This window comes from Ammodytes marinus (genome assembly GCF_949987685.1).
Source record: "Ammodytes marinus genome assembly, chromosome: 4".
NCBI lineage: Eukaryota > Metazoa > Chordata > Actinopteri > Uranoscopiformes > Ammodytidae > Ammodytes > Ammodytes marinus.
In genome coordinates, this window is record NC_137233.1 from 30976899 (window position 1) to 31002752 (window position 25854).

The 25854-nt window shown below is 40.7% G+C and overlaps 2 protein-coding genes across 2 annotated transcripts; one reads left to right on the top strand and one right to left on the bottom strand.

The window, feature by feature from the left end:
• Positions 1–3719: 3719 nt before the first annotated feature.
• On the top strand, positions 3720–16621 carry smarcc2 (SWI/SNF related BAF chromatin remodeling complex subunit C2; the record flags this gene model as incomplete). Its single annotated transcript, XM_080026833.1, has 26 exons — positions 3720–3830; positions 4528–4647; positions 4749–4834; positions 4962–5043; positions 5435–5527; positions 5688–5757; positions 6278–6347; positions 6560–6635; positions 7316–7560; positions 7812–7936; positions 8073–8126; positions 8328–8365; positions 8459–8589; positions 8752–8823; positions 8937–9050; positions 10081–10234; positions 10478–10594; positions 10694–10756; positions 10868–11126; positions 12062–12223; positions 12310–12371; positions 12473–12593; positions 12682–12845; positions 12944–13078; positions 13270–13648; positions 14448–16621. 26 exons carry the CDS (start codon positions 3720–3722, stop codon positions 14510–14512), a joined length of 3168 nt encoding a protein of 1055 aa, XP_079882959.1. The 3' UTR covers positions 14513–16621.
• A 523-nt stretch (positions 16622–17144) lies between these two features.
• On the bottom strand, positions 17145–25723 carry LOC307249067 (activin receptor type-1B-like). The gene is made up of 9 exons (XM_080025679.1): positions 25572–25723; positions 23747–23992; positions 22741–23007; positions 22147–22377; positions 21828–21995; positions 21294–21450; positions 21051–21175; positions 20823–20953; positions 17145–19672 (listed from the first exon to the last, which is right to left on the bottom strand). Exons 1-9 carry the CDS (start codon positions 25636–25638, stop codon positions 19547–19549), a joined length of 1518 nt encoding a protein of 505 aa, XP_079881805.1. The 5' UTR covers positions 25639–25723; the 3' UTR covers positions 17145–19546.
• Between the last annotated feature and the right edge of the window lie 131 nt (positions 25724–25854).

Genomic DNA, 25854 nt, shown 5'->3' on the forward strand with positions numbered 1-25854 from the left:
GGCGCTGTTACCTTTGTTCACGAGCAGTGTTAGGTTCATTGTTGTCACTGTACTTTGCAGTGTTGTGTGTGTATTTGTAATGTATGAAATCAGCATAGAATTTTTTTCTTCCTCTGCCCTTGAAAGACCAAGAAACACAATAAAAGAAAAAGAAAATTCTGTATTATTTTGCTGTGAGAAAAAAAAATAACAACAGTGATTTTGGTATTGTGTATTCCTTTATGTTCTTTTTCACTGTGCATTAGTAGGAGAATCGAGCACTCGGCGGACGTTGTCCTCTGTTGTGATATGTTTCCACTGCTCTGTCTTTTGATTCCAGAATTTCAGAAGCGCTTAATAAACTCATAGAGCGAGGATCACATTTTATGACAGAAAACTCAAAACACATATGCTCTAGTTCTTTAAAAAAAAGAGCCAACAATAACCTACCTGCCATATCTTTGGAAAAGTAGTTAAATGATTAGGTTATCATTGTTATTTTGTGCTTTGTGTGGGCAGCTAGAGTAATGCATACAGTACATGTATGTGGAATATAACTGTCAAAAACAGAAAACCAAACAATATAAGACAATTGAGTAGTATGGAACTTCTAGTAAGAACAATTAGAATACAGATGTTTTTGTCATACATAGATAAGAATAGTAGCTTTGTGTTCAACTCCTGGGTCTTCTTAACTTGCTCCCAATGTCAACAGATAAAAAGTGAGAGTCTGTAAAGTTCCTGAAATGAAATCTCCCTTAAAAATAATGTTTTTTCTTAACGTGACTAAGGTCAGACACCACATTAATCAGTATGGAAGAGGGTGGCTTCATCCTTTTGGCACGTCTCCCATATTGGGCGAGGACATTGGATAAATCTGGTGTAGCTTTAGAGAAGCAAGAGCCCGTGTATAATTTTGAGCTGAATAATTCATGCAGTCCATAATTAAAGGTTTGGTTCTGTGAATTGTGTTTGGTTTCAGGAGAGAGATGGAACACACATATTAATTGGACAAAAAACTAATCGCAATGTCTGAGATGATGCAGAATCACAGCTAGGCCGACCTGTTTGAAGGTATAGCTCCTCGTTCACAGGAACGTGTTTCTGCACATGCTGCTGCTTCCACACCCTCTACACTCCGCATGAAGGCAGTTCTCACTTCCAGAATAAAACAAGAAGATGGATCTTTAAATAAAGGTGAGAGGTAGTATGATACTGAATGAGGAAGCTCCCGTGGACCAAACTAGAGGTCTGGGAGAAGTTGGACCTGGAGGATGGGGGAATGAGGTGGAGGTGCTTTCTAAGCAGTGCCTCCCCCCACCCCCACACCCTTCCACAACTCTCAGCGCTTCCTCCTCACAGACTTCAGCCTTAAGTTAATTGGACAGGGAGAGAGCGGCTGAGGAGGGAAGCATTCAGCCCCATTAGCAATCCCCCTGTGGAAGGTTGAGCCGAGAGGATCACAGACTCACAAATAGGAGGATTAAAATAATCAATAGGCTTCACTCCCTCTCCTTCAGCAGACGGGTGCACCACACACACACACACTCACACCCCAAACACACACACACACACACAAACACACTATGTTACATAGATATGCACACACACACACATGCTCATGAGCAAATACAAACACAGAGACAGTCTGAGGAATACTAGTTCAACGAACACTACTCTCTTCAATGTTGTCTTTGGACTTTTACAAATTAGCCTGGGTCATGTAAGACTCAAACACACGCAGGCATGCACGCATGCAGCACACTGACACACACACAGGTATTCTCTGTTAATGAAGGTTAATTTAAGGGTCCAGTTAAAAGGTCAGACACATGAACAGCATCTCACTGTTTACATTTCATACTCTCATGTCTGCTGTTTTTAGTCAGTTCTTTTATTTAAAAAAAAAAATCAGAGAAAATTATTATTTGTTCTTGCATTTTCATATAATATTAAGTCTGTGACACAGTATTAACTGGAAATTAATTAAGTCAAATATGTATAGCCTATGTATACTTACGTGCAAGCTTCACAGGCAGAAATGCAGCGATGCCTGCAAGGCAATAACACAATATTTAACATAATAGAGAATATCTAAATCACTGTACCTTGTAAATCTTACAACCTTTTCAAAAACTGTCTTAACCCTTTAAAATGAAGCACTGTATAGTTGCAACCCCTTATGACGTGTTGCACATGTCAATAAATATTGTTCAGCTTATCCTTGTTTCATTTGATTATTTATGGAGTCCTGGACAAAAATATTTTTAGAAAATGATTATCATATTATAATTAGAACATTATAATTTTTTTATAAGGCAGACAAATTGTTTTTTTTAAATCTTTTTTTATCACCTTGAACACTACTGAACAAAATGTGAAATCACCATTATATGTTTTAAAGAGAGCTCTTTTGATCGTTCTTCAGGCGTTGTGCAAATAATAAATTGGCAGAAGGCCTTGAGGCCTGAACGGATTAACACAAATAATTATCAAAAATATTATTAAAACCAAATTCCTAATAAATACAATATGAGCAATCACTGCAAGTAAATCAAACCCCGGCCCTTTCATATTTTCTTTTTATTATTATTTGAAAAATTGGTCTTTTTCATTCCCTTGTGCATCCAGAAAAACCCGTTCAGGTTCTGCTGCAGATAATTTATTGCTCTAGAAATTGTTAATTTAAATTAATTCAAGAAATTAAACATTAAGTTTCTGTTTAATTGTACCTTTGAGTCATTTACAAAGAAGTGTTTTATTTTGTTGTTTTTACCATGTAGTTCTCTCTCTCAGTGAGGAAGAGACAAACTGAGATGGCTGCGTCACACTTCATTTCCAAACAAAAACTGGAAAAAAAGAACAACAGTAGGCCTACATGCCATGTTAACATACTATACATACAATCATTTTTGTCAAATAGGATGTGTTGCTGCCCAGGAGTATAGGTCTACAATATATAAAAGCAGTTGAATTTAGGCCCGCACACCGACAAAATAGTCAAGAACTGCTTACATGTTAATAATGTATATAATAATATTACTACTACTATTACTACTACTACTACTATTATTATTATTATTATTATTATTATTATTATTATTATTATTATTATTATTATTATTATTATTATTATTATTATTAATAATAATAATAATAATAATAATAATAGTAGTAGTAGTAGTAGTTTTTATTATTATTATTATTATTATTATTAATAATAATAATAATAATAATAATAATAATAATAATAATAATAATAATAATAATAATAATAATAATAATAATAATAATAATAATAATAATAATAATAATAATAATAATAATAAAAGTAATAAAATTATATAATAATTTTTCCCCTACAGGATCCATTATTCATGATAAGACTTTTACTCGTGATAGTATTACACACTTCTGCACTTTTACTTGAAACTTTTTAATAGTGAAAATGTATTAGTTATGAAGTATTTTTACAGTAAGTTATTTCTGGTGCCGCTTTCAAATAAACAATATTTTTTTCTTTTCCCAACACTGGCGCTTTTAAAATCTCTCACATAATGGAGCATTGTTTTACCCTCAAACAGACAAGGAAATCATGTCATTTAAAATCATTCTCTACATAGCTGCGCCACCTGCTGCTCACTAGTTGCAATGACAGTCCCCGTGTTGCCCAGTAGCTGCAGTACCCGACTTCAGCCGCTGGGCGGCGGCCGACGACGACTAGTTGTCTGCAGGCAAAGATGGCGGTGCGGAAGAAAGACGGCGGCCCCAATGTAAAATATTTCGAAGCGTCTGATACCGTTTCTCAGTTTGATAATGTCCGTGTCTGGCTGGGAAAGAATTACAAAAAGGTACTGACCGCATGCTTTGTAACTGTACACACTAGGCGTACATTTTTCACCCTGAAATGTGGGCACTTACCTATTGGGCAGAGGCAGTGACAAAGAGAGGAGGGAGGGTGCTGCTCAGCGTCCAGCTGTTTGATACACTCTAGCCGGGACACAAAAGGATGCTGAGCCCACAGCTGCATCAGATGCTGCCACGAACCGCGGTGTCCGCCATACGTTACTCTAGCTGAACAAGCCCAAAAGAAGCACACAGTCAGACCATCGATGATGGATTGTGTGCAAAATTACGGGTTTCTTTAGCCGGCCAGCCAGCTAGCTTGCTAGTTAGCTATTCGGCTAATGGTAATGCAGCTCAGATCCAGATGTTGGCTCTGTGGCGCGCGACGCTGATTGAAGCCATGGCCCGTGTGGATTAACCCTACGCAGTGTGCTGGCGTTCAGACACTATGATTTCACCAAATAACTGCTCTATTGCTTTAAAAACACGCAGAAATGTACGAGGAAATGAACGATATTTAATCCTCATATAATATGTTACAAAGCATAATGGTGAACTGACCCTGAATTAAAGAAAAGCCCCCTCCCGTTTTTGAGACAAGTGACCACATGTAGCACCTATCATACACACTGTAGTTTTTATTTTCACGTGTCCTCTCTATGGCTCAGTGCTGACGGTCCGCTGTGTTGTTGTCCCTCTTAGTACATCCAGGCCGAGCCCCCCACCAACAAGTCCCTGTCCAGTCTGGTGGTGCAGCTGCTCCAGTTCCAGGAGGAGGTGTTCGGTCGACATGTCAGCAACCCTCCACTCACCAAGCTGCCGGTATGTCTCCTCCTTCACATCTCTGTCGTCCACAAACACACATGTGACTTCCACCCAACTGAGGCCTCCTGAAACAAGCGTTTTGTTTTTGTGCCCTGTAGATGAAGTGTTTCCTGGACTTCAAGTCAGGTGGGGCTCTGTGCCACATCCTGGCGGCAGCCTACAAGTTCAAGAGTGACCAAGGATGGTAAGACTTTTTTTCTAGATGGTTTTCAAAGCCTTATAAAATGAAATAAAAAGACGTGTTATCTATAAAGTTAGATGTTTGGCTATGCTGCCGTTTCATGTGTAACTCCAGTCTAATTTCCTGGTAGGCGCAGGTTTGACTTCCAGAATCCGTCGAGGATGGACCGAAATGTGGAGATGTTCATGACCATTGAGAAGTCCTTAGTGCAGGTGGGTTTTTTCCTGCCTCAGAAGAACCTTTCTTCATACGCATGTGGTGTGACTTGACCGGTATATTTTTCCTAATCGGCCGTGATTGATTGATTGATTGATTAATTGATTGATTCAATTTATTTCAGACATATCAAAACAAAACAAAATGAAAAGCATGAAAATACAAAAAATTATGTTCAAATGATTTCACAAAAAAATAAAATAAATAAATAACATATTGAATTGACATGCCTGAAAAGGAGTAGGAAGAAGTATAAACTTAAGCAGGAATAAGTATAAACTAAAAGCATATAAAGCTGTGCAGTACACTACAAGATCATCCCGCTCTCATAATGTGAATGTCCCAGATTAACTCATTCACACATCTGCTCCATTTCTTTATTTTCAGAACAACTGCCTAACCAGACCTGTCATCTACCTGAGTTCTGACATTGAGCCAAAACTGCTCGGGAAACTGAAAGACATCATCAAAAGACATCAGGTATGCTTCTTTTGTTTTGTCTTATTAAAAGTCTCAGTGTTTTATTCCGGCAATGTGACAAGGCCCTTTGTCAGATTAAACAAGTTGTTTTTCTGTTGAAACAAAGATGTTAAATTCTCTTTTTATGGTGTTAATTGAATGGGCTCTGAATCTGTTGCAGGGCTCTGTGACTGAGGACAAGGCGTTCGGCTCCCATGTTGTCGTCCCTATTCCCACCAGCCTGGAAGAAGGTGAAGCTTCAACCCTTCATTTTCAATCCCAATTCATTCCCTGTGTTTCCGAATCGCAAACTCTTTCTTTTTTCTATTCTACATACTACATCCGACGATAAAAATAATCTAGTTAAGATGCAGTAGGCATACTATTGGACATACTTTTACTTATTTATTTCATCATAACATTGCGCCTTGATCTTCCTCTTGCTTTTATATCCGTCGCTTCCTCGTTTGTTTTCATACGGGGACTCCGTTGATGTGAAGTCACTTCAGGTTTGCACTGGATTATGGGTCAGAATCGCCCCAAATAGTATGCTGTTTTGAACACTAAAAATCTTGGCTGGTTGTAGTAGACATCTGGGTCTTTCTAACCATCCTAAATCTGGCCACAAGAATCGGGACATACTAAATCTTTTTACTACCATACTAAATAGTAGAAAGTATGCGATTCAGAACGCAGGGATTGTTTTTATTTTGAATTCTGCTGCACTGACTCGATTTGTGTCTGTCTCTTTTTCTCTCTTAACGGTTCCAGAGGAGTGGGTGAGACCTGTAATGAAGAGAGATAAACAAGTGCTGCTCCACTGGGGATATTTTCCTGACAGGTTGGTGCTGACTGACTTTACGTTTATTTACACTTGAACACTATTCAATGTTTTATACTGAACTGAAAACTGCATACATTTAGAGGTGGTTGCTATGTTAGAGTTGATCTGCTATTTGTGTTTGCTTGAAGCATCTAGGTTGAACTGAGACAAACTTATAATGGTTACCCTGCCTTGACCTTTGACCATGCTGCTCCCTCTCACACATTTAGTTATGATACCTGGATCCAAGCCAGTGAGATTGAGGCTGCTGTGGAGGATCCTCCAAGTCCAGAAAAGCCCAGGAAGGTATTTCACTTCTCTTCACACATTTCGTGGATGAAGTCTAGAACTTTTTGGTGGCTCATTCTTGTGTCTTTTTTTTCCTGTCTGTCATCAACGTTACAGTACACCCGATGGAAAACTAAAGATGACTAGTGTATCATTTTACCGTCCTTTATCTTTAATAGAGTCGGACAGAATTCAAAAACATATGTAAGTTTGTAAGAAAGGATTTTTTTTTTATGTTGCATACTTTATTATACAAACACGTCAGAGGACTTTGTGCACAGAGGTGATGGCTCCCCAATTTTGCAATATTACATTTCTCATGTAAAGCAGTGTGAAAACTCTTTAAAGTGACATCATTCAATGTTAATTAAAACTGCATTTATTTTCATTCAGTAGCTGGTCTTTTAGTGTATTTGTTCCAAACAAAAAATGCCTTTGTTATAACTGACATATTTGTTCAAATGTGACATATGCAGTACATGCATCTCACACTGTATTTAAGACTCAGGATTGATTTTACATTTTTACATCATCACTCCACTTGAACAACAATAGATTCAGCATTAAAAAAAGCCAACCAATGCTATTGTAATTGTATAACGTTAAAATGAACCCAATGGAGTTTTAGGGATTTTTAGATGGTGTTGCTATTCATGTTTGTCTCTGAAAAAATGCTAAAGTACGGTCTTTGTTCACAGGTCCATGCCAAGTGGATCCTAGACCTGGACTCGTATAATGAGTGGATGAACGAGGAGGACTATGAAGTGGGCGAGGGCTGCCCTAAGAGGAAGAGGATCTCCGCCAAGACCCTGACGGATGAGGTGACCACGCCTGACGAGCGCAGGGACAAGAAGCCTGGCAGTGCCAAGAAGAGGAAGCGCTCGCCGTCTCCCTCCCCCACCCCCCCGCCTCAGGAGAGCAAGAAGAAGAATACCAAAAAAGGGTGTGTGTGTGTGTGTGTGTGTGTGTGTGTGTGTGGTCCCTTTCATGTTTTGGTTGAAACTGAATGATGTTTTGCTTCATGTGTTTGTAGCAGAATCGGCAACAACAGAGAACTTTATCAGAGGAATTATTATGCATATATTATAAAATAATTTCTTCTGTGTGTGTGTGTGTGTGTGTGTGTGTGTGTGTGTGTGTGTGTGTGTGTGTGTGTGTGTGTGTGTGTGTGTGTGTGTGCGTTTTTATGGAAAGGCCAACCACCCCGTACACCAAGTCTAAACGAGGCCAGAGGGAAGAGGAACAGGAGGATCTCAGTAAGGACTTGGATGAATCGTCACCAGTTCCACCATCTGAAGAGGGAAACCCAGCCAAGACAAGTACGCACGTCCACATATGTTATAACAATATATATAATAAGCCATTCAAGCAACTCCAATGTTTGATGAACATTCACATTGACCTTAGTTGTCTTATTTTGAACAGTTGCTGTCATTATATCCCCTTTTTTTGCAGATAACACTAAGAAGGACTCGGATTCAACTCCAGTCAAGGGAGGAACAGATATGGGTGAGCGGAAGGTTATTTTGCGCCTCTCTTGTGTTAAACCAAAAACAGAAGCACATTGTTCATTGACTGTTACTTGATTTACAAACTGTAAATAAGTCCTCAATCATTTTTCTTCTTTCCGAGTGTTTCTCTTGCCCAAAACAAATTGTATACAGTATGACCATCTTGACCACACGTCATTCTTTTGTGATTTTTGAACAGACGAGCAAGAGGATGAGTCCATGGAAACAACGGGCAAGGTGAGGGAGTTTGTAAAAAAAAGTGCAGGAAGTCATTGAGGTGAGGCGCTGCTCCATATATCATCTTGACTGTGTGTTTGTGTTTGAAAACAGGAGGAGGAGGAAGGCTCGCCGAGTGTGAAGGGCGAACCGGTGAAGGGCTCGGACCTTCACGAGGACAACGTGACCGAGCAAACTCATCACATTATCATACCGAGCTACGCCGCCTGGTTTGACTACAACAGGTCAGCGAACATTTTTAAAAAGATTGAAAAAAAACAAAACGGTGTCTGTTTTGGTTGAAACGACAATGACCCAGCGGCACTGAGAAATGTAGTCAAAAGTGAGTCGTTCCGAGTTATTTCAGCTGTGAGTCGTCATAATGTCTGAACTGTTTTCCCCCCCAGTGTTCATGCCATTGAGCGCAGAGCCCTGCCAGAGTTCTTCAATGGCAAGAACAAATCCAAAACCCCTGAGATGTAAGTATTGGATCAGCACCACAGCACAATATTAAATGATTTTTTTAAGGTATTTGAATATAATCACAATATAAAGTCTTAGTTGTAATATCAGTTTCCTTTTGTCCTTTCAGTTACCTGGCATACAGGAACTTCATGATCGACACCTACCGACTGAACCCTCAGGAGTATCTGACCTCCACCGCCTGCCGCAGGAACCTGGCAGGAGACGTGTGTGCCATCATGAGGTGGGGGGGGGGGGAAGGCTGAAGGCCACTTATTGACTTGTAGAAAGAGTTTGAACTGTGTGTATCTTAAGAATGTCTGGCCGATGTCAGTCAGTGCGGTTACATGCAGAATCATAATCGGGTAAATAAACGAATAAGACCTCAACAATGCATGTAAACACCTTTATCCGATCTTCTTCGCACACAAGTCGGCACATTGACGGACAAGCAAAGTCGGATAAGAACAACTATAGATAACTCGTTCATAGTCGGCATTCTACCTGCATGTATACAGGATCGCATATCATATCGCGTATGGGAGTTTGCGTTCTGCGCTTGCTCGAGAGTTCCCTTCCGTGGATTTCACAAGGAAGTCGTAGTGTTATTGCCGGAAAGGAACCGGACATGGCTCTATAACCACTTGTTGAAAGGGCTACAGCGCCACCTAGTGTAGCGGAGACAACCATGTCAAGTGGCAAGTTCGGTATATGTTTTAAAGGTGCTGTAACCAGAATGGTTCTTTTAGCTAACTTCCTGTCGGTTACTGCAGTTAGGCAGTCCCCTCGCTCGTCCCTCCGTCACCACATTAATGCACTGCGGTCTTCAAGCAGCGAGTTATCTGGCATCATCTCAGATCCATAAGTGTGATAAAACATGATAAAAACCAATAGAAAAGATATTGGGAAGGATTTTTACCTGCTCCGCCATTGTAGGCGCATAAACATTCACCCATCTGTCGCTCTGGCGTGCACTGGCAGTGAGACCATGAGTGAGACGGGTGTCGGTTTGTAGCGTTCTCTCTTGTGATTGGATAAAAATTTCGGGATCCTCCAATATGTTTATTTGCCGATTACATGCAGAGCAGCTGACTGAGAGATCGGCTTTATGAAACGCGCACATTATGTAAGTGATCACTATATGAATAAAGAGTGATTTAACACTTATATTAACATAAATAAACCGCTTACTTCACCTTTAACAGTAATCCAATCTAGTTGTCCCATGTAACCGCACTGTGAGTGAGGTGTGCGCTGTGCTCCTTCTGCCACAGAGTCCACGCCTTCCTGGAGCAGTGGGGTCTCATCAACTACCAGGTGGACTCCGAGAGCCGGCCCACACCCATGGGCCCCCCGCCCACCTCTCACTTCCATGTCCTGGCAGACACTCCATCCAGTCTGGTGCCCCTGCAGCCCAAAACCTCCCAGGTCAACATGCCTTCTTCTGTATATACGGTTCACTCACACACACACACACACACACACACACACACACACACACACACACACACACACACACACACACACACACACACACACACACACACACACACACACACACACACACACACACACACACACACACACACACACACACACACACACTGACAAATAGACTCATATTCTGGGTTATTTTTTTACATTTGTCCCTCTGTCATAAATCAACCGCAGACCCCCGCTACCCAGCAGATGATATCCTTCCCAGACAAAGTCAAGGATAAACCAGCAGATCTGCAAAACTTTGGGCTGCGAACTGACATGTACAACAAGAAGACTGGCTGTGCAAAGGTACAAGTCTTAGAAGATGCATGACAGAATGATCATATTGCTGTGATGTACAATGGCCCACTGTATTAACAAAGTGATATATGATGATATTGTGCACAGAGCAAGAGTGCAGCGAGCTCTATGAGGGACTGGACAGAACAAGAAACACTACTGCTACTCGAGGTACACATTATACTCAAAATCAACTGTGTGATGATACTGATGAGTCCTTCTCTAAACGTGAAAATAAAAAATGGAACTGCAGAGCTGAATGTAGCCCCTCCTTTCCCCCAGGGTTTGGAGATGTACAAGGACGACTGGAACAAGGTTTCAGAACACGTGGGCAGCCGTACCCAGGATGAGTGTATTCTGCACTTCCTGCGGCTGCCCATCGAGGACCCTTACATGGAGGACAACTCCTCCTCCCTGGGCCCGCTGGCCTACCAGCCCATACCCTTCAGCCAAGCAGGGAACCCCGTCATGAGCTCTGTGGCCTTCCTCGCCTCTGTCGTCGACCCACGCGTGGCCTCAGCTGCAGCCAAATCTGCTCTAGGTGAGAAATAGTTTATTACTGCACAGAAAATCTAATCGTTATTTGCTGCTAGTGACAAAGTAAAGTATGCCCATGAGCAATGATTGAGGTGTGATTGAACTTCACTATGAATGCAATACGTAGGCCGTCTCCCTCATCAGCCACAAAGTCTACAAAGAAACTACTTGAGAAAATAAGAATGCTTGTTTTTCCTTAATGAGAATTCATCAAGAGAGCAACTGTCTTAGACTATTTTTGCAAGACAACCAAACATAGGTATTTAAAGCTTTGATAACACAGGTAAGTTACAAATTAAACTAGAACTTCAGCCTTGCGGTTATATGCCTCCACAAGGCATACAATTGCAGAACAGTGAAAGTACAGTGGTATTATGATATGCTTTAAAGGTCACTGTGACATCACAATAATCTTAAATCTTATCAGATCCTCCTCGAGTTTAAGTTATACACAAATATCACTCAATGCATTTTTTTAAATATGGTGCTCACAAGATTTGAGGCCACAGTGACCTTTAGCTTATGTCTCTAATCAGTTCATCCTTGAACCATTTGTGTGAACATTTTTGAAAATCTCTCAAAGCGTCCAGACGTACATACGAACGGACAATCCATAAACATAATGCCTCTGGCTTTCAGCTATCACAGGCGCGGAGGCATAACAAACCTAAATACTGCAATGCTCTCAATAGAGCTAAATCTTCCTGATCATAATTGATCAAACATTTGCCATCCACAAATTAGAATAAAATAATGTTTTTATTACATTATTCTTCATGTATTATACTTTGCATGTTTTACCCACTGACCACTGTTGTACTGCTGTTCTGTTATGCGTGTGTGGTATATTGTGTTGTGCAGATACATATACAGTAGTTTAGTGAATGTAATTGACCCTCTTGCTCTGGGGCTAACCCGTTCCCTTTCTCTCCCTCTCAGAGGAGTTTTCTCGTATGAAGGAGGAGGTGCCTGCAGCGCTGGTGGAGGCTCACGTGCGGCGGGTGGAGGAGGCAGCGAGGGTCAGTGGCAGACAGGACCCGCTCTATGGACTGGAGGGTAGTGGCATCGCAGGCACCGGCCTGGAGGAGGGAGAAAGACCTGGTAGGACGGACACATGTGGGAAACTGAGTGGGGGGAAAAAAGCTAATTCAGGGTACGGGCTTGTCTAACTTCAGTCTTCTCTGTAGATGAAAGCAGTGATGAAGCTAAGAGTGACAGCCAATCCAGTGAAGAGAAGAGGGAGGCCAAAGTATGACGCATGTTTGTTATGATAACAAAAAAAAAATTGTGATTTTTGCCGAGAAAAATGCTTGGAAGCTCGTTGTGCTATGTTTGCTCTTCCCCACACAGGAGAATAAAGATGGAGCGACTGAGGAAGAGGAGAAGCAAGCGGAGAATGGGAAGAAAGAGGAAGAGAGAGGAAGAGAACAAGAGGGGGAGAGGGAGGCGGAGAAAGCAGAGTCAGAGTTGGGTACGAGAACCTGATCTCAGTCATGTGCGGGAAATACTGTGTTCTTCTCCAGAGGTTAAAAAAATGATTTATTTGTTTTCCCTGTTAGGCGATGGGGAGAAGGAGAAGGATGGAAAAGAGGGCACAGAGGAGGGACAGAGAGAAGCAGAGAGCGAAGGAGAAAGGAAAGCCAAGGTGGAGCGTGATGTGGGCGAGGGGAACCTGTCAACAGCTGCTGCGTCTGCGCTCGCTGCCGCTGCCGTCAAAGCGAAGGTAGAATGTGTTCTTGTCCCCCAGTTGCCGTGTCCTTCAACACACCTTTTCTCACATCTTCTCTAATCAAACGTTTCCCCTACACTTTTTTGCGGTAGCACTTGGCTGCAGTGGAGGAGAGGAAGATCAAATCTCTCGTGGCTCTGCTGGTGGAGACCCAAATGAAGAAGCTGGAGATAAAACTGCGACACTTTGAAGAACTTGAAACCATCATGGACAGAGAGAGGGAGGCTGTGAGTGAGGGCTTCTGGGATATGTAGTATCACAAGACCGGTAGTCAGAATAACTAAAACCAAAAGCTTCACCATTTTGACTTTATTGCTTTTGTGTGTGTGTGTGTGTGTGTGTGTGTGTGTGTGTGTGTGTGTGTGTGTGTGTGTGTGTGTGTGTGTGTGTGTGTGTGTGTGTGTGTGTGTGAGTGCAGTTGGAGTACCAGCGTCAGCAGCTGCTGGCTGACCGTCAGTCTTTCCACATGGAGCAGCTGAAGTACGCAGAGATGAGGGCCCGCCAGCAGCACTTCCAGCAGATTCAGCACCAGCAGCAAAACCAGGCCGGGGGGGGCCCTCATTCCAACCAGGCCACACCAGGCCCGCCGGCCCCAACCCCGGGCCCCACCCCCAGTCAACCCACTCCTCCCAGCACAGCAGCCCCACAGCCGGCCCCCAGCCCAGCACCTCCAGCCTCTGCTGCCCCGGCTCCTGAGTCTCAGCCCCCCCAGAATGCTGCTCACACCTCTCCCCCCGGACCCACAGGCCCCACCCCAGCTGCCCACTCCAGCTCCAGCACTACACCTGTACTCAATGGTGAGTGTAAAATTAATGCACAGTGTGCCAGCTTTGCTCTGTGTCTCTATTGTTAGGTTTATGAATTTATACCACTGCTTGGGACCATGTTGCAGTATTTTTTTTGTCAACCAAATAATAAGGAAATAGGCAGAGTGCTTCTCTTTCAAGATATTTTATTATCAGGCCTACAGATTTGTTTGTGTATTTTTGTGATTCATTAATAAAAAATGTTATTCTATAGAAGTGGAAAATCTTAATTTGTAGTTTTCAAAAAGCGTTATTTGTCTGACTGATAATATTCAACCTTAAATCATTTTAAGGTCGAATATTATTAATCAGACAAAACAAGATTGAGATTAAAAAATGTTTTAAATTGCAATGATAAATAGCAGAAAAATCCTTACATTTAGCCATTAAAAAATGGTTGATAACTAATTATCAGTTGATTAATAATAATAAAAACTTTATCATGTCATACGTGCATTCTTTTAGTATATCTATTATTTTCTTACTATTTTTCAGCTCTCAGATCTGAATATCCATTGTCTAATTATTGAATCAATAACATTTGTGTTGGTACAATACAAGTGTATGTTACCTTTCTTTTCCTCACATTATGTATTCCTACAGAACTTTAGTTTAATGAGGCCCATGTATGACACATTTTTTGACACATACTCTAATATCCGTGTTATTTAAATTTTTTGTCCTGTCATCTGCGATTCTACTTTGGACACAAAACAAGGAGTAAATCCAGCTTCTAAGTTGTTAAAATTCTTGACATTTTCCTCCTCTCCCCATGTCTGCCCCATCACAGAGCCCACTGCCCCTTTGCCTGGAGAAACCCTGCTCCCTGCAGCTCCAGTCCCTCCTCCTCAGTGAGAGAAAGATAAAAGGCCTGAGAATCGGAATGACTCTGACCACTTTGAATCCTGCCTGTATCCAAGGAACAGAAAACATGTTTAACATGTCCCTCTGTTTTTTTTTGTTCTCTTTTGATTGTTTTTCCAAAAAGACAATTTGATGTGAGAAAAGAAAAAAACGATATCGTCCAAAATCAAACCACCTCCACATTGACTATACCTTTTGAAAAAGAAGTCCAATTCAAATTGAATCTGCCTATGAAGAAAAATGTCCTTTCAAACTAAAGTCGTTGTGACTGAGCTTTGGTCTCTCTCCATTATCTTAAGCTCTCCACCAGACGTCTGGTGAACTGAGTGTCTTACCAACGTGTGCTAGTGCTCAAGAATAGAAGACAAAAGACTCATCTTGTGTTTTCAGTGTTTTGAAATTGTCGCATTTATTTTCCGCTACGGTTTGTTACAGCCAGTGTGAACTGAAGTCTCAACCTTCATGATCTCTCCATAGTCATGATCATGATCTATCCCTTCCCCTCCCCTCCCCCTTGTACTGTAGGTACTAATTAGAATATATGTAAGAAAAAAAATGCACTTTTAACTTAGGTCTCATTCAAAGACTTGAAGCATCCATGACATTGAACTTCAGCACTTATATCGTCCTTTTGTTGTCTTAAATAGTTTTTCATTCTGAAGGTTTTTGAAAAACTTGATTGGGAATATTAGCTTTTTCCCTCTCTATTGTATCACATGGACAAACGGTCTCTCTACAGGGTTTGGGCCTGAAGGTCACATGTCTAAAAAACCAACGTATCTCTCCGAAGTAATGAATGAAAACATTCAAATCAGAAGCCAATCAGAAATTACAAATGAGCTGGTTTGGATGCAGTTTTAGAAAATGTACTGTAAAGTGGGTTTCCTGTTACAAACACACCCTTTGCTGCCCTGTAATAATAATAATATTTTGAAAGTACTGACTTACGTGACGTCATCGTCTTGAAAAGGCGTCTCTTTAAATATACTTAATAATGGCCCCTCCTTTCAGCAGCACTTCAGTGAGGAGCTTCATGTTTTTAAAATGTGGCTGAACGCTAAGTTTTGTGGGGAATGTAGTTCTGTTCAAAAAGGAACAGCTGGAGAAGAAGGCCTGGGAATACTAGTTTTACCAGCGACCACGTATTTGTTTTTATTCATAATCTGACTTTGTGTTCATTGCTAAACCAAAATGTTTTTTATATATATTATCATGTGTACCTCACATTTATTCAGTGAGTTTTATCGCGGTTGCTTGGGGAAATAAGGAGGATTTTTTTTTCTTTGGCAGCTTGTTTTTCCACCGGTGCATTTCAAGTTACATAATGGAAGAAACGTTAAAGCTGTTTTTTTTGTTTTTCTTTTTTTAAATACAAGGGAGCTCGCACCTTAAACAGCTGACAATGGAGAATTGTGTCCTTAATATCTGCAACAATATCCTCACTTTTTATCTTATCAATTTTTATATTTTTTACTGTTTATTTTTCCATCTTCTTTCTTTTATATGTCAACATTGTAACTGTATATTATTACCTTTGTAGCCTATATTTACCCTCTCCACTGTTGTGTATGATTCGGGCAAGTCTGTCAAGATGGTGTCTGAGATGTGACTGTGAGCATGTGTGTATGTGAACGCATGCCATGAAGATCTGTAAACCCACGTTACCGTTTCAGTTTTATTTCCAGTGCCATTTGCTGTGTGTCACAAAGTTTGAAGAACTTTGAAGAAGAAAAAAAAGTGCTACGTGCTGCACACGCCACGTCAGTGTCCTGAAATATAATCCAGTCAGATGGTGAAACTTTACAATTAATGTCCGTCAAGCCAGTATTGCTGAGCTCACCGCAGTTGTGAGCGTAAATGGACTTCTTTTATCCGTGTTATTACTACATTGTGTGGAATTTTGTGATATGAAATAAGTGTCCGTTTAGTTTCTGTATGTTTTTCACTATGCTGAAGGTAGCGGCGATTGCATTGAGTATTATACAGTAGAAATCCATTTCTCCTCTGTAAATCATCACATTAGTGCTGACAGTTACTCTGGCAGTTTGTATTAAAAAGAAAAGGCAAAACAGAAGAGGTTCAGGTTTTAATTACAAAATGTCGGGGGAAAAAATAAAATTGTGAAGAGAACTCATTGTGTACAGTGTTTTGTGTTTTTTTGGCAGCAACTTCACTGACTTCTACATAAATGAATCTACATATCAATGCACAAGTTTACTACTTTGTCAGGATGATGAAGAACAGACATCTAAGATATACAGTACATGCATCATAATCAGTGGCGAACTTAGCCATTTGGGGGCTCCAGGTGAACAGTCATTTGGGGGGCCCTTGCATCTACTGGTCTAATGTACGCATACTTACTCTGTATTTGGTCTCCACTGACTAAATGCACCATATCTTCACCAGCTAGTTCCTAATTTGGCTCCAGTTTGACGCCCGATAGACAGAGCAATGACAGTTTTTAAAGATCTTTAGGGGGCGGTTAGAGTGAACTAAAACATTAAAAGTTGAGGGCAGCTAAACAGAGATGATGAGCTGAAAGAGGAAAACACTTCAAAAGCTTGTGATAATTCTCTTTAATCACTTTCACATTCAAGTTGTCATGTTATCCAGTGTTAATTTAAAATGCATTTCTTAGCTGCTTTGACACTTTAAATACAAGGTTGGGATTGGACAAGATGGAAAACAAGTCAAAGAAATACACCCCGCTTAGGAAAACAAGTGTTTATTACTTTATATTAGAAGTTACATGATTGAAGTTCTTTATTTTTTTTTCCATGAACAGAGACCTGGGAGTTTTCAAAAACCTGTAGAATAATAACATTGTATAAATATGAAACTTAACCACCTATGACAGTGTAGATCTCCCCAGTCCTTCTAAGCCAAAAACAACCAACACCAAATGCGCTCAATCCATTTCGTACAAACAAACATCCAGTGCAGTGAGAAAGTGATTGTAAAATAATAAGCAATTGGTCAAACACAATTGTGAGACAGCATGGAGACATTTTCAGTAGTATTAAGTTCCAACATTCCTCGTCCCAAAGAAAAGTCAGATGTTCGCAGTGTATAGCAACTGATTGGCAAGATTTGTATAAACATTCTCATGTTCAGTAGTGTGATCTTAAATAAACACCAGAGGTTTGTGAGCGGAGATGATTCTGAGAACAATTTGGTTTTAATGCTGAGAGGTCAGTAGTAGTGCACATGTCCATCCACACATCCATATGGACTTACAGCATACTAGTATAAATAACATGGGCAACACTATCAACAAAGAGTACCACTTCTATTTGCATACAGGCAAAGACAAACGTGCACTTATTTCCTGAAGAAAAAAAAAATTAATAAATGTAGACAGTGATTTCTAACTATGTAAGGAAACAATCCATATACACTTTGCAGATTGAGGAGGTATTATGAACAAAAAAGTAGCTGTGATGAGAAACCCTACACCTCCATTAAGAATCAAGATACTGCACTGCAGCGATAAGACGGCTATAAAAGAAAGTCAACATAAGCAGTGTGTCTGACACGTATAGTCATGTTTCAGAGGTCAAAAGTAGATTGGTGCATTACTAGTTTTTCCCCCCACCAACCAACAAGCCGGTATAAAAGATTCAACTATTTCAAACATGATTTAAGTATCAACATAAAATCAACTGTACGGTAATATATCATATACGTATATATACACAAGTATCACCTTAAACAGCTGGTTTCTGTGCAGTAGTTATACTTGGCCAGGAAGAATGAGCCAGTAGAGTATAAGAACATTAGAAATGCTCTAACAATATTAAAAAAAAGGAGCAATAAAAGTAAAATAAAAAACATTGAGATTTCTGGAGTCAGTGTTTTTAAAAAGCATTGAAAATAATGAATAGATATTCTGTGTTTAAGCTACAGTGTAAATCATACAGGAGAAAAGGTTTATCTGAATGTGGCGTGTACCAGCACATTGATCTGAGGGACTGGAGCAACCTTTGCTCTCGTGGCAGGTTTTTAGTCTATGGGTCGATCAAGTGACAGTGGCAGCATCCATATATACTGCCATTTAAATATCCCACATTTAGTGTGGTTCTACGTATGTTTTCTAAGAAAGCAAAGAAAATCAAGGTCAAATCATACAGTATCAAGTCACTGTCAATTCCTCAATCTGTATTATGCCTAAGATTGTTCTTAACAGACAAAAAAAAAATGTGTTGATTGGTAAGCGTGAGGAAAACCTGAGGATTACAACAGTTTATGAGAAGTGCTCCGGGCAAGTGGTCCAAAGGCTAAACCATGTTGCCCTAATGCTCCAGTGACTTTTAACTCCTCAAAAGGAGCTTGTCGAAAGAAAATTGGCAGCATTTACACTAACTGCCTTGGCTGCTTTGTACATGCAATAGTATATGGTAATCAGCAGACAACTAAAGCACACAGTTGTAGCATAGCCAGGTGGAATATTCTCTTTGAAGACTTTCTGTGCAGTTTGTCACGTGTCTGTATGCTGTAGGTGGCACAGAGAAACCAGGACAATAACCTCACAGACACACATTAATAACAAGATCTAGTCATTTAAATAACTGGAATACATTTAAAAATAAGTTAAAAACAGTCTTTCAAAGACAAAAAAATTGTATCTGTTACTATCAAGCAAATGTGATCAAGGTGACTTTGAGGACAACCAAATGTTAACTACAATTACATATCCTGTTATCAATTGCATACAAATACACAAGGGAATTCAAGGATCCTTGTTAGTATGGAGTGTACAGAGGAACAAATAGGTGCAGGTAGGGCAGAAGTAGCTGAGGACAAGACAGGAAAGGTGTTCTTGGTAGTTTGGCTGTGTAAGCGAGGTAGGGTTGGTCAGAAATTAAGTGGCTTCAAAACTGGCAGGAGTGTCTATGGAATAATATTTTACGAAGTGCAACTCTCCATCATATTCTCTTACTTTGTGCGTTCTTTGCAGAAAGCCCGGCCCCTTCCTCTCAGTGTCCTAGAGAGTGCTCTTTCTCAGCACTTTGCTGACTTAGCTCAGACTTTAATGTCCTCCTGAATGCTGAGCTGGGCAAGGGTCTTTTTGATGCGCAGGGCCGTCAATCGGGCAGTGCCATTAGCATACCAACACTCTCTCATGATTTTGCCCATAACCCGCAAGGCCTAAAACAGCAAGGGGGAAAAGCAAATACGATTTTAGAGCTAATAGGTCGAGTATTCTTTGCAAATTATCTGAAGACAACACTGACCATGAGTTGGAAGGTGCAAAAAAACAATATCCGTTTTTATTTATTTTATTGCATCTTGGTCCTAATTTTATGACTTTGACCATCATTCCCAGAACTTATGATATCATGAGTGCTCACTCACGTCACTGCTGAGATCTGGGAACATGAACAGTCTGACGGGTGCTAAAAGTAGCCAAACTTATACTGGATTACTTTAAGCCAATATTTGAGCATAGAACAAGAAAACAATGTTTTTTAAATAGGCAAATGAATGACTTGATAATCTGATCTTTTGTTGAGGATTCCTTAATCTTATTTTTATAAGAAAGTACTTAAAGGCCTACTTCACCGGTTTGAATATGAAGGTGTATTGAATTCTGAGATCCTATGTAGTATAAATGTGCAAAAAAAATTAAAATCGGTTCATCCTAGCCTGAGAAAAGGCAGAAAGAGTGTTTTTTTTAACCCTATATTTCTCTTTCTGTGATGTCACGAGAAAGAGAAATATAGGGTTAAAAAAAACACTCTTTCTGCCTTTTCTCAGGCTAGGATGAACCGATTTTAATTTTTTTTGCACATTTATACTACATAGGATCTCAGAATTCAATACACCTTCATATTCAAACCGGTGAAGTAGGCCTTTAACACTTAGATAAAATAAGTGTCCGCTCAAAACAATGCAACGGAAACACTGTTTCAGAATGACAATAAACATGTCTTTCGCTTTTCTGTCCACCAGTTTCCTTACGGCATACTTACGCCCTACAGCGATTAATCTAGGAAAAAAACAATAATGCTGATATATGTTGTTTTAGTTGTAAATAAACCATCAATTATCCAGATAAACTGAGAGTGAGTGCATCCCTCATGGCAAGTCTGTAAACAGTGTGAAAAATAATTACCACAGTATGAATAATCATTTTTAACCATACCATAACTTGATGAGTGCAATGATTATGATCACAAATGTGTATAATGACAGACACTTCATAAATGACACCCATGTTGTTATTATTACTTTTGGGTATAAAGGCAGATATTAAACAGTAAAGACATATTTGTTATTTAATTAATGATCTTTTTACCTCATAGCTCTGCCACCAATTGGGGATGTTGGGTCGTAGCTTTTGGTCAGACACCAGTTTTCTCATCTCCTCTATGGAAGGGTCAGAAGGGACCAGGTCATAGTAGGGCAGCTGGTACTCTTCGTGGACACCTGATGACACAGGACCATGTAGAGGTCAGTGCTGTGAACTACGTTGTTAATATAAACACAGGTTGAGTATCCGGAGCAAAAAGAAAAGGGGTCTGACCTCCACTGTTACAGCGGCGTACAATCTCCCAGTAGACCAGCCCCAAGGCGTAGATATCAGCACATTTGAATGAGTCAAAGTGTCTCATGTTGATAGTCTCGTCCAGGACCTCTGGAGCCATGTACCTGTGAGACGTAAGAACAATCCCAGTTTGAAAATGACGTACGGAATTAAAGGATATTCTGGGAAAGGCGTCATGGATATCTGTGAGAAAGGGCACTCAGTTGACCATTTGACACAGACCTCTTGGTGCCCACCCTTTGATTGGGCGCAATGTCGATTGTGTCCGAGGCGGAGTCATGACGGACAGCCAGGCCCAGGTCTGCGATGGCACAGGTGCAGTTCTTCTTCACGAGGATGTTCTTGGACTTCAGGTCTCTGTGGGCGATCCCTGGTTTTCCTACCAAAATATAAATGTGCCAGACAAGAATGTCAATACTGAACTCTTTTATGAGAAACTTGGCCCTAAATGCACTTTAATTTTCCATGACGGATAGTAAGGATTCAGTAGTGAACTGTATTCAAAGATAGGCATTCAAAGATGGATTGAAGTTCTCATTTGGAGGTCATTTTTACCTACTTACATTTTTCACAGTAAAAAAAGTGTTTGTATTGCGATCAGCACAACAACTTACTGCAATACAAGTTGGCTGGTTTATCTTTCAGGAGTGAGAATCATATTTATTAAAAGTTCGAAACCAGGTAAAAAAAACCAGGTAAAAGTAGGATGCTTGAACACAAACGCACATGTATAGGGTTTATATATAGGGTCTATACCTTGTGTTCCTAGAATCTCCATGTGCAGATGTGCAAGGCCACTGGCAGCTGACAGTGCCAGTTTGATCATTCCTTCAATGGTGACAGAGTAGCGGTTCAGGTAATCAAACAGAGAGCCGTGCTCATGGTAGTCTGACACCAACCATAGCTGGGTCCATGTGCCATTGTCTGGGCAAAAGACAGAGAAATAGAGTCACCAAGAAATGTTAAATTAACTTGAGATTGATGAATTAAAACACAACAAAAATGTGCAGACATCAGTAACCCCAAGCTGTAATGTATTCATCCATTCTTTGACTAGAAAACACAGTGTGTGCACCTTTGTTGTCAGCAGCTATGAAGCCCAGGATGTTTTCGTGGCGGAGCATGATGGTCTGATAGATTTCAGCCTCGCGGAACCATGAGCGCTCCTCTCTGGAAGAGAAGATCTTTACAGCCACGTCCCCGCCCCTCCAACGTCCTCGCCACACCTCCCCGAAACGCCCTTTACCTATGATCTCTTGGAGGACAATAGTTCTGGCCACGGTCCGCTGGACAAACAGAGGCAGACCTGCTCAGAACAGATGAGAACAGAGAAGAGTCAACCGGCGATCTTCTCATATAAGGGTTAGGCAATATTTAAAAATATCAACGGTTTTCCTTTCATTTCAATTATGAAAATATATAATATGCGCATGTTTATAATCAATGCCTTATAAGTGTGTGTATCATTGTGAAAGTTCAATGTAATCTTGTTATTTGTAGTGTTAGGTGACAAAATAAAACAAAAAGGCTTCAGCTGAAGTAGAAATGGGTATAACTGTGAACAGGGGGGTATAATTTGGGGAAGGTTTAAAGGTATCTGATATAAATATATATGTATGCATCGTATAAAAGGTTTTTAATTGAAATAAATAACTCTAGTCTCACTGACCGGAGCCTGAACCAGACGTGGACAGGTCGTATATGAGGTCCTGCAGGCTGCGGTCTTTGGACAGGTAGAGGTGGTCACAGGAGGGGTCCTCCACCTCCAGCCTCTGCCTGTGGCTATAGGCCCTCTGGTGGTACTGATAGAGGAGCATGGCCGTCAGGAGCAGCACACACAGCAGGAACAGCGGCCCTGCTATCACAGCCACTAGTTCCACCAGCCCCCATGCCCCACCTGGGCCGTAGCCTCCCCCCAGCCCAGACTCAGTCAGAACTGGAAAGAGAGAAGGGTTAAAATGCAACATCTGGTACACGCGCGCGCACACACACACACACACACACACACACACACACACACACACACACACACACACACACACACACACACACACACACACACACACACACACACACACACACACACACACACACACACACACACACACACACACACACACACACACACACACACACACACACACACACACACACACACACACACACACACACACACTATTCCCTGATCCCTGATGTGAACTAATTTGTGAAAACCTTTGACAAAGCAGACAATTAGGAAGCTGAGTCAAAATGGGACTCTTGCATTAACTGAACAATGAGATGCTCAGTTATCTACACTGAAAGGCTTTCACTATGAAACATGTTAGAAAAATGACATATACAGTATACCTGGACTGTAAAAGGTCTGTAAACTCTCTTGTCTTTTTGATGCTTGGGTTTCTTCTCAATACCACCCCTTGATTTAGACAAATTATAATCATTTCCTGTGTTCTTTAAGTTAATTTATTTCTGGAATCGCTTAAGCTGGTTCTTCTAAGCCAAACATTTTTCTGGTGCCGTTATCATGCTTAGTAGTCTTTTACACCCCCTTATTATCAAACAGTTTTGCTCAGTTCACACAGTTTCAATGAGGGTATTATTCGTACTCTATGAGCGTGCAATGCAATGCAACCGATTAGCACTGCATATGATGTGTGATACTTCCCGGTTCCCACCTGAGGGCACTTGGAGGACAATGCTGTTGCAGTAGTCAGTGTAGCAGCAGTGGATGTTGAGCACGCCCTCTGTGCCCAGGCAGTAGAACGGTTGTCCGGGCGGCACCAGTTTGTCCCGTGTGATGCAGAGACGGATGTGCTGCTCTTGGCCATCGAGGAAGGAGGTGGAGGCCAGGCAGGCTCCATCGGTCTCACACTGGTAGCTGCTCTTCTGGCACTGGGCAGTTGTACAGTTACACCGCAGAGCTACAGAGACGGACGGACATAAGTAGTTGTACAGGAAAGTTAAAAGTACACATCATGAGCCGTAGAGGGCAGTAAAAGCCAACAGTTACAGTGAACATTGCGCAACAAGCTTTTTATATTTAAAATAAAATCTAATATATCCTTACAGGAAGCCCCACAAGATAAAAGGCTTGTATCAGTAAGTAAATAATATTATTGTCCCTTTAGCACGTTTGTAGAAGCCCCTAATGTTATAATGGTCGACAACTTAAAAACTACCAATAATGTAATACAATTTCTAAACCAATAATTGAGTAACTTTTTTGCCCATGTAATAAGTGATTACATTATTGGCTGGTTGTTAATAAGCTAAAAGCTGGGGGCGCTCGTGGTGTAGTGGTTCAAATGAGTCAAGGCAGCCTTTATAATGTGGCAACTATTCCTTTAATATGTATGTTTCTCAGTCTTCTATCTGTTTCTGTTGATCAACTCAACCAATCAAGACAATCCTTCAATCATTCTTCATGCAAAAGATATTCTTAGTTTCAGCTTATTAAATGTGCGGACTAGTTGCTTCACTGAAAATGTAATATCTGTTAGAATAACCATTTTAATAGCCATTTTGATAACTATTGTGTTGCAATTTATAGGGTGAAATTAATTAATCCATTAATTAAGAAGATCATTATTTAGAGAGCAGGTCGGACGATGGCCGATATTTAATGCAGATATTAAGTTTTTGCTGTTTATTAATAATAATAACAACAACAACAACACTACTAATAATAATAATAACAACAACAACAAATGAGAAACAAACATAACCCTAACCAAACATGTATTATATATGTAGACACAGAAAAACATTTGAAAATAAAAAAAATGATATGCATAATCTATCCCTGTAGTTGGCTCTCTAAAATGTGATATGGAGTAATGCTGAAAAAATACAGAGGAAGCTAGACTACTCAAGACATTGAGTGAACACACCGGACTCACCTGATACACTGAAATAATCATCTACTTGCTGGCAGGTAAAGATGGTGGATACTAATGTGTGTGCCCAGTGCTCAATTAGTAATAAGAGTGAATCCACACTAATGGCATTAATATCTGAGCAACATGAAGCCTTGTCACACACCATTATTGAATGGCACAATTATCTAACTGGCATTCACGTCAGAAATCTGTTAAACGCGTGCAAAATATTAGGGAAATGATGAAGGAGGAAAACAAGAAACAGGTAGCCCGCATGTAACTGAGAAGATTCAATAACTTAAAATTACAATAAGCTAGCTCTGTTTACAACAGTGTCATTCCCTGGGTTAACAGCTCATGCAATTTACACACCCCAGACTACTAGCCTTACCAGCTCGATAGCGACAGACACACGGTGAGAGGTCGTGTTTTGTCCATAGATAGTGGTTTTGTCACATTTACATACAAGTTGTTTAAATAATACCCAGTTCTCTACCAGTTACTGCTGACCTAGTGTCCCCTCTGTGGGTCAATTCAATGTGTCGGTAGGCTAAGCTAGCTAAACTAGCTAACGATAGCCAGCAGATGATTAGCCCCAAGAAGAAAACAACAAGATACGCACCCTCACAGCTCCGGTAGAGCACAGCGTGCAGGACCACAGCAGCTACCGATATCCATAGGTTAACCATGATCAATATATTCACGGTTCATCGCATTGACACGTTCAGTTAGCTCGTGCTAGATGTGGCGTGATGGTGACAGCTAACCAGGCTGTCACAGTTTACCGACATGCTCCACCACCGGCAGGCAGCAGCACATGCATGATGCACAGTCAGACACAAGGGACTGAGGACCATCCATCCATCCGGCATCTATACATTCATCCATCCATCCATCTCAGGTGA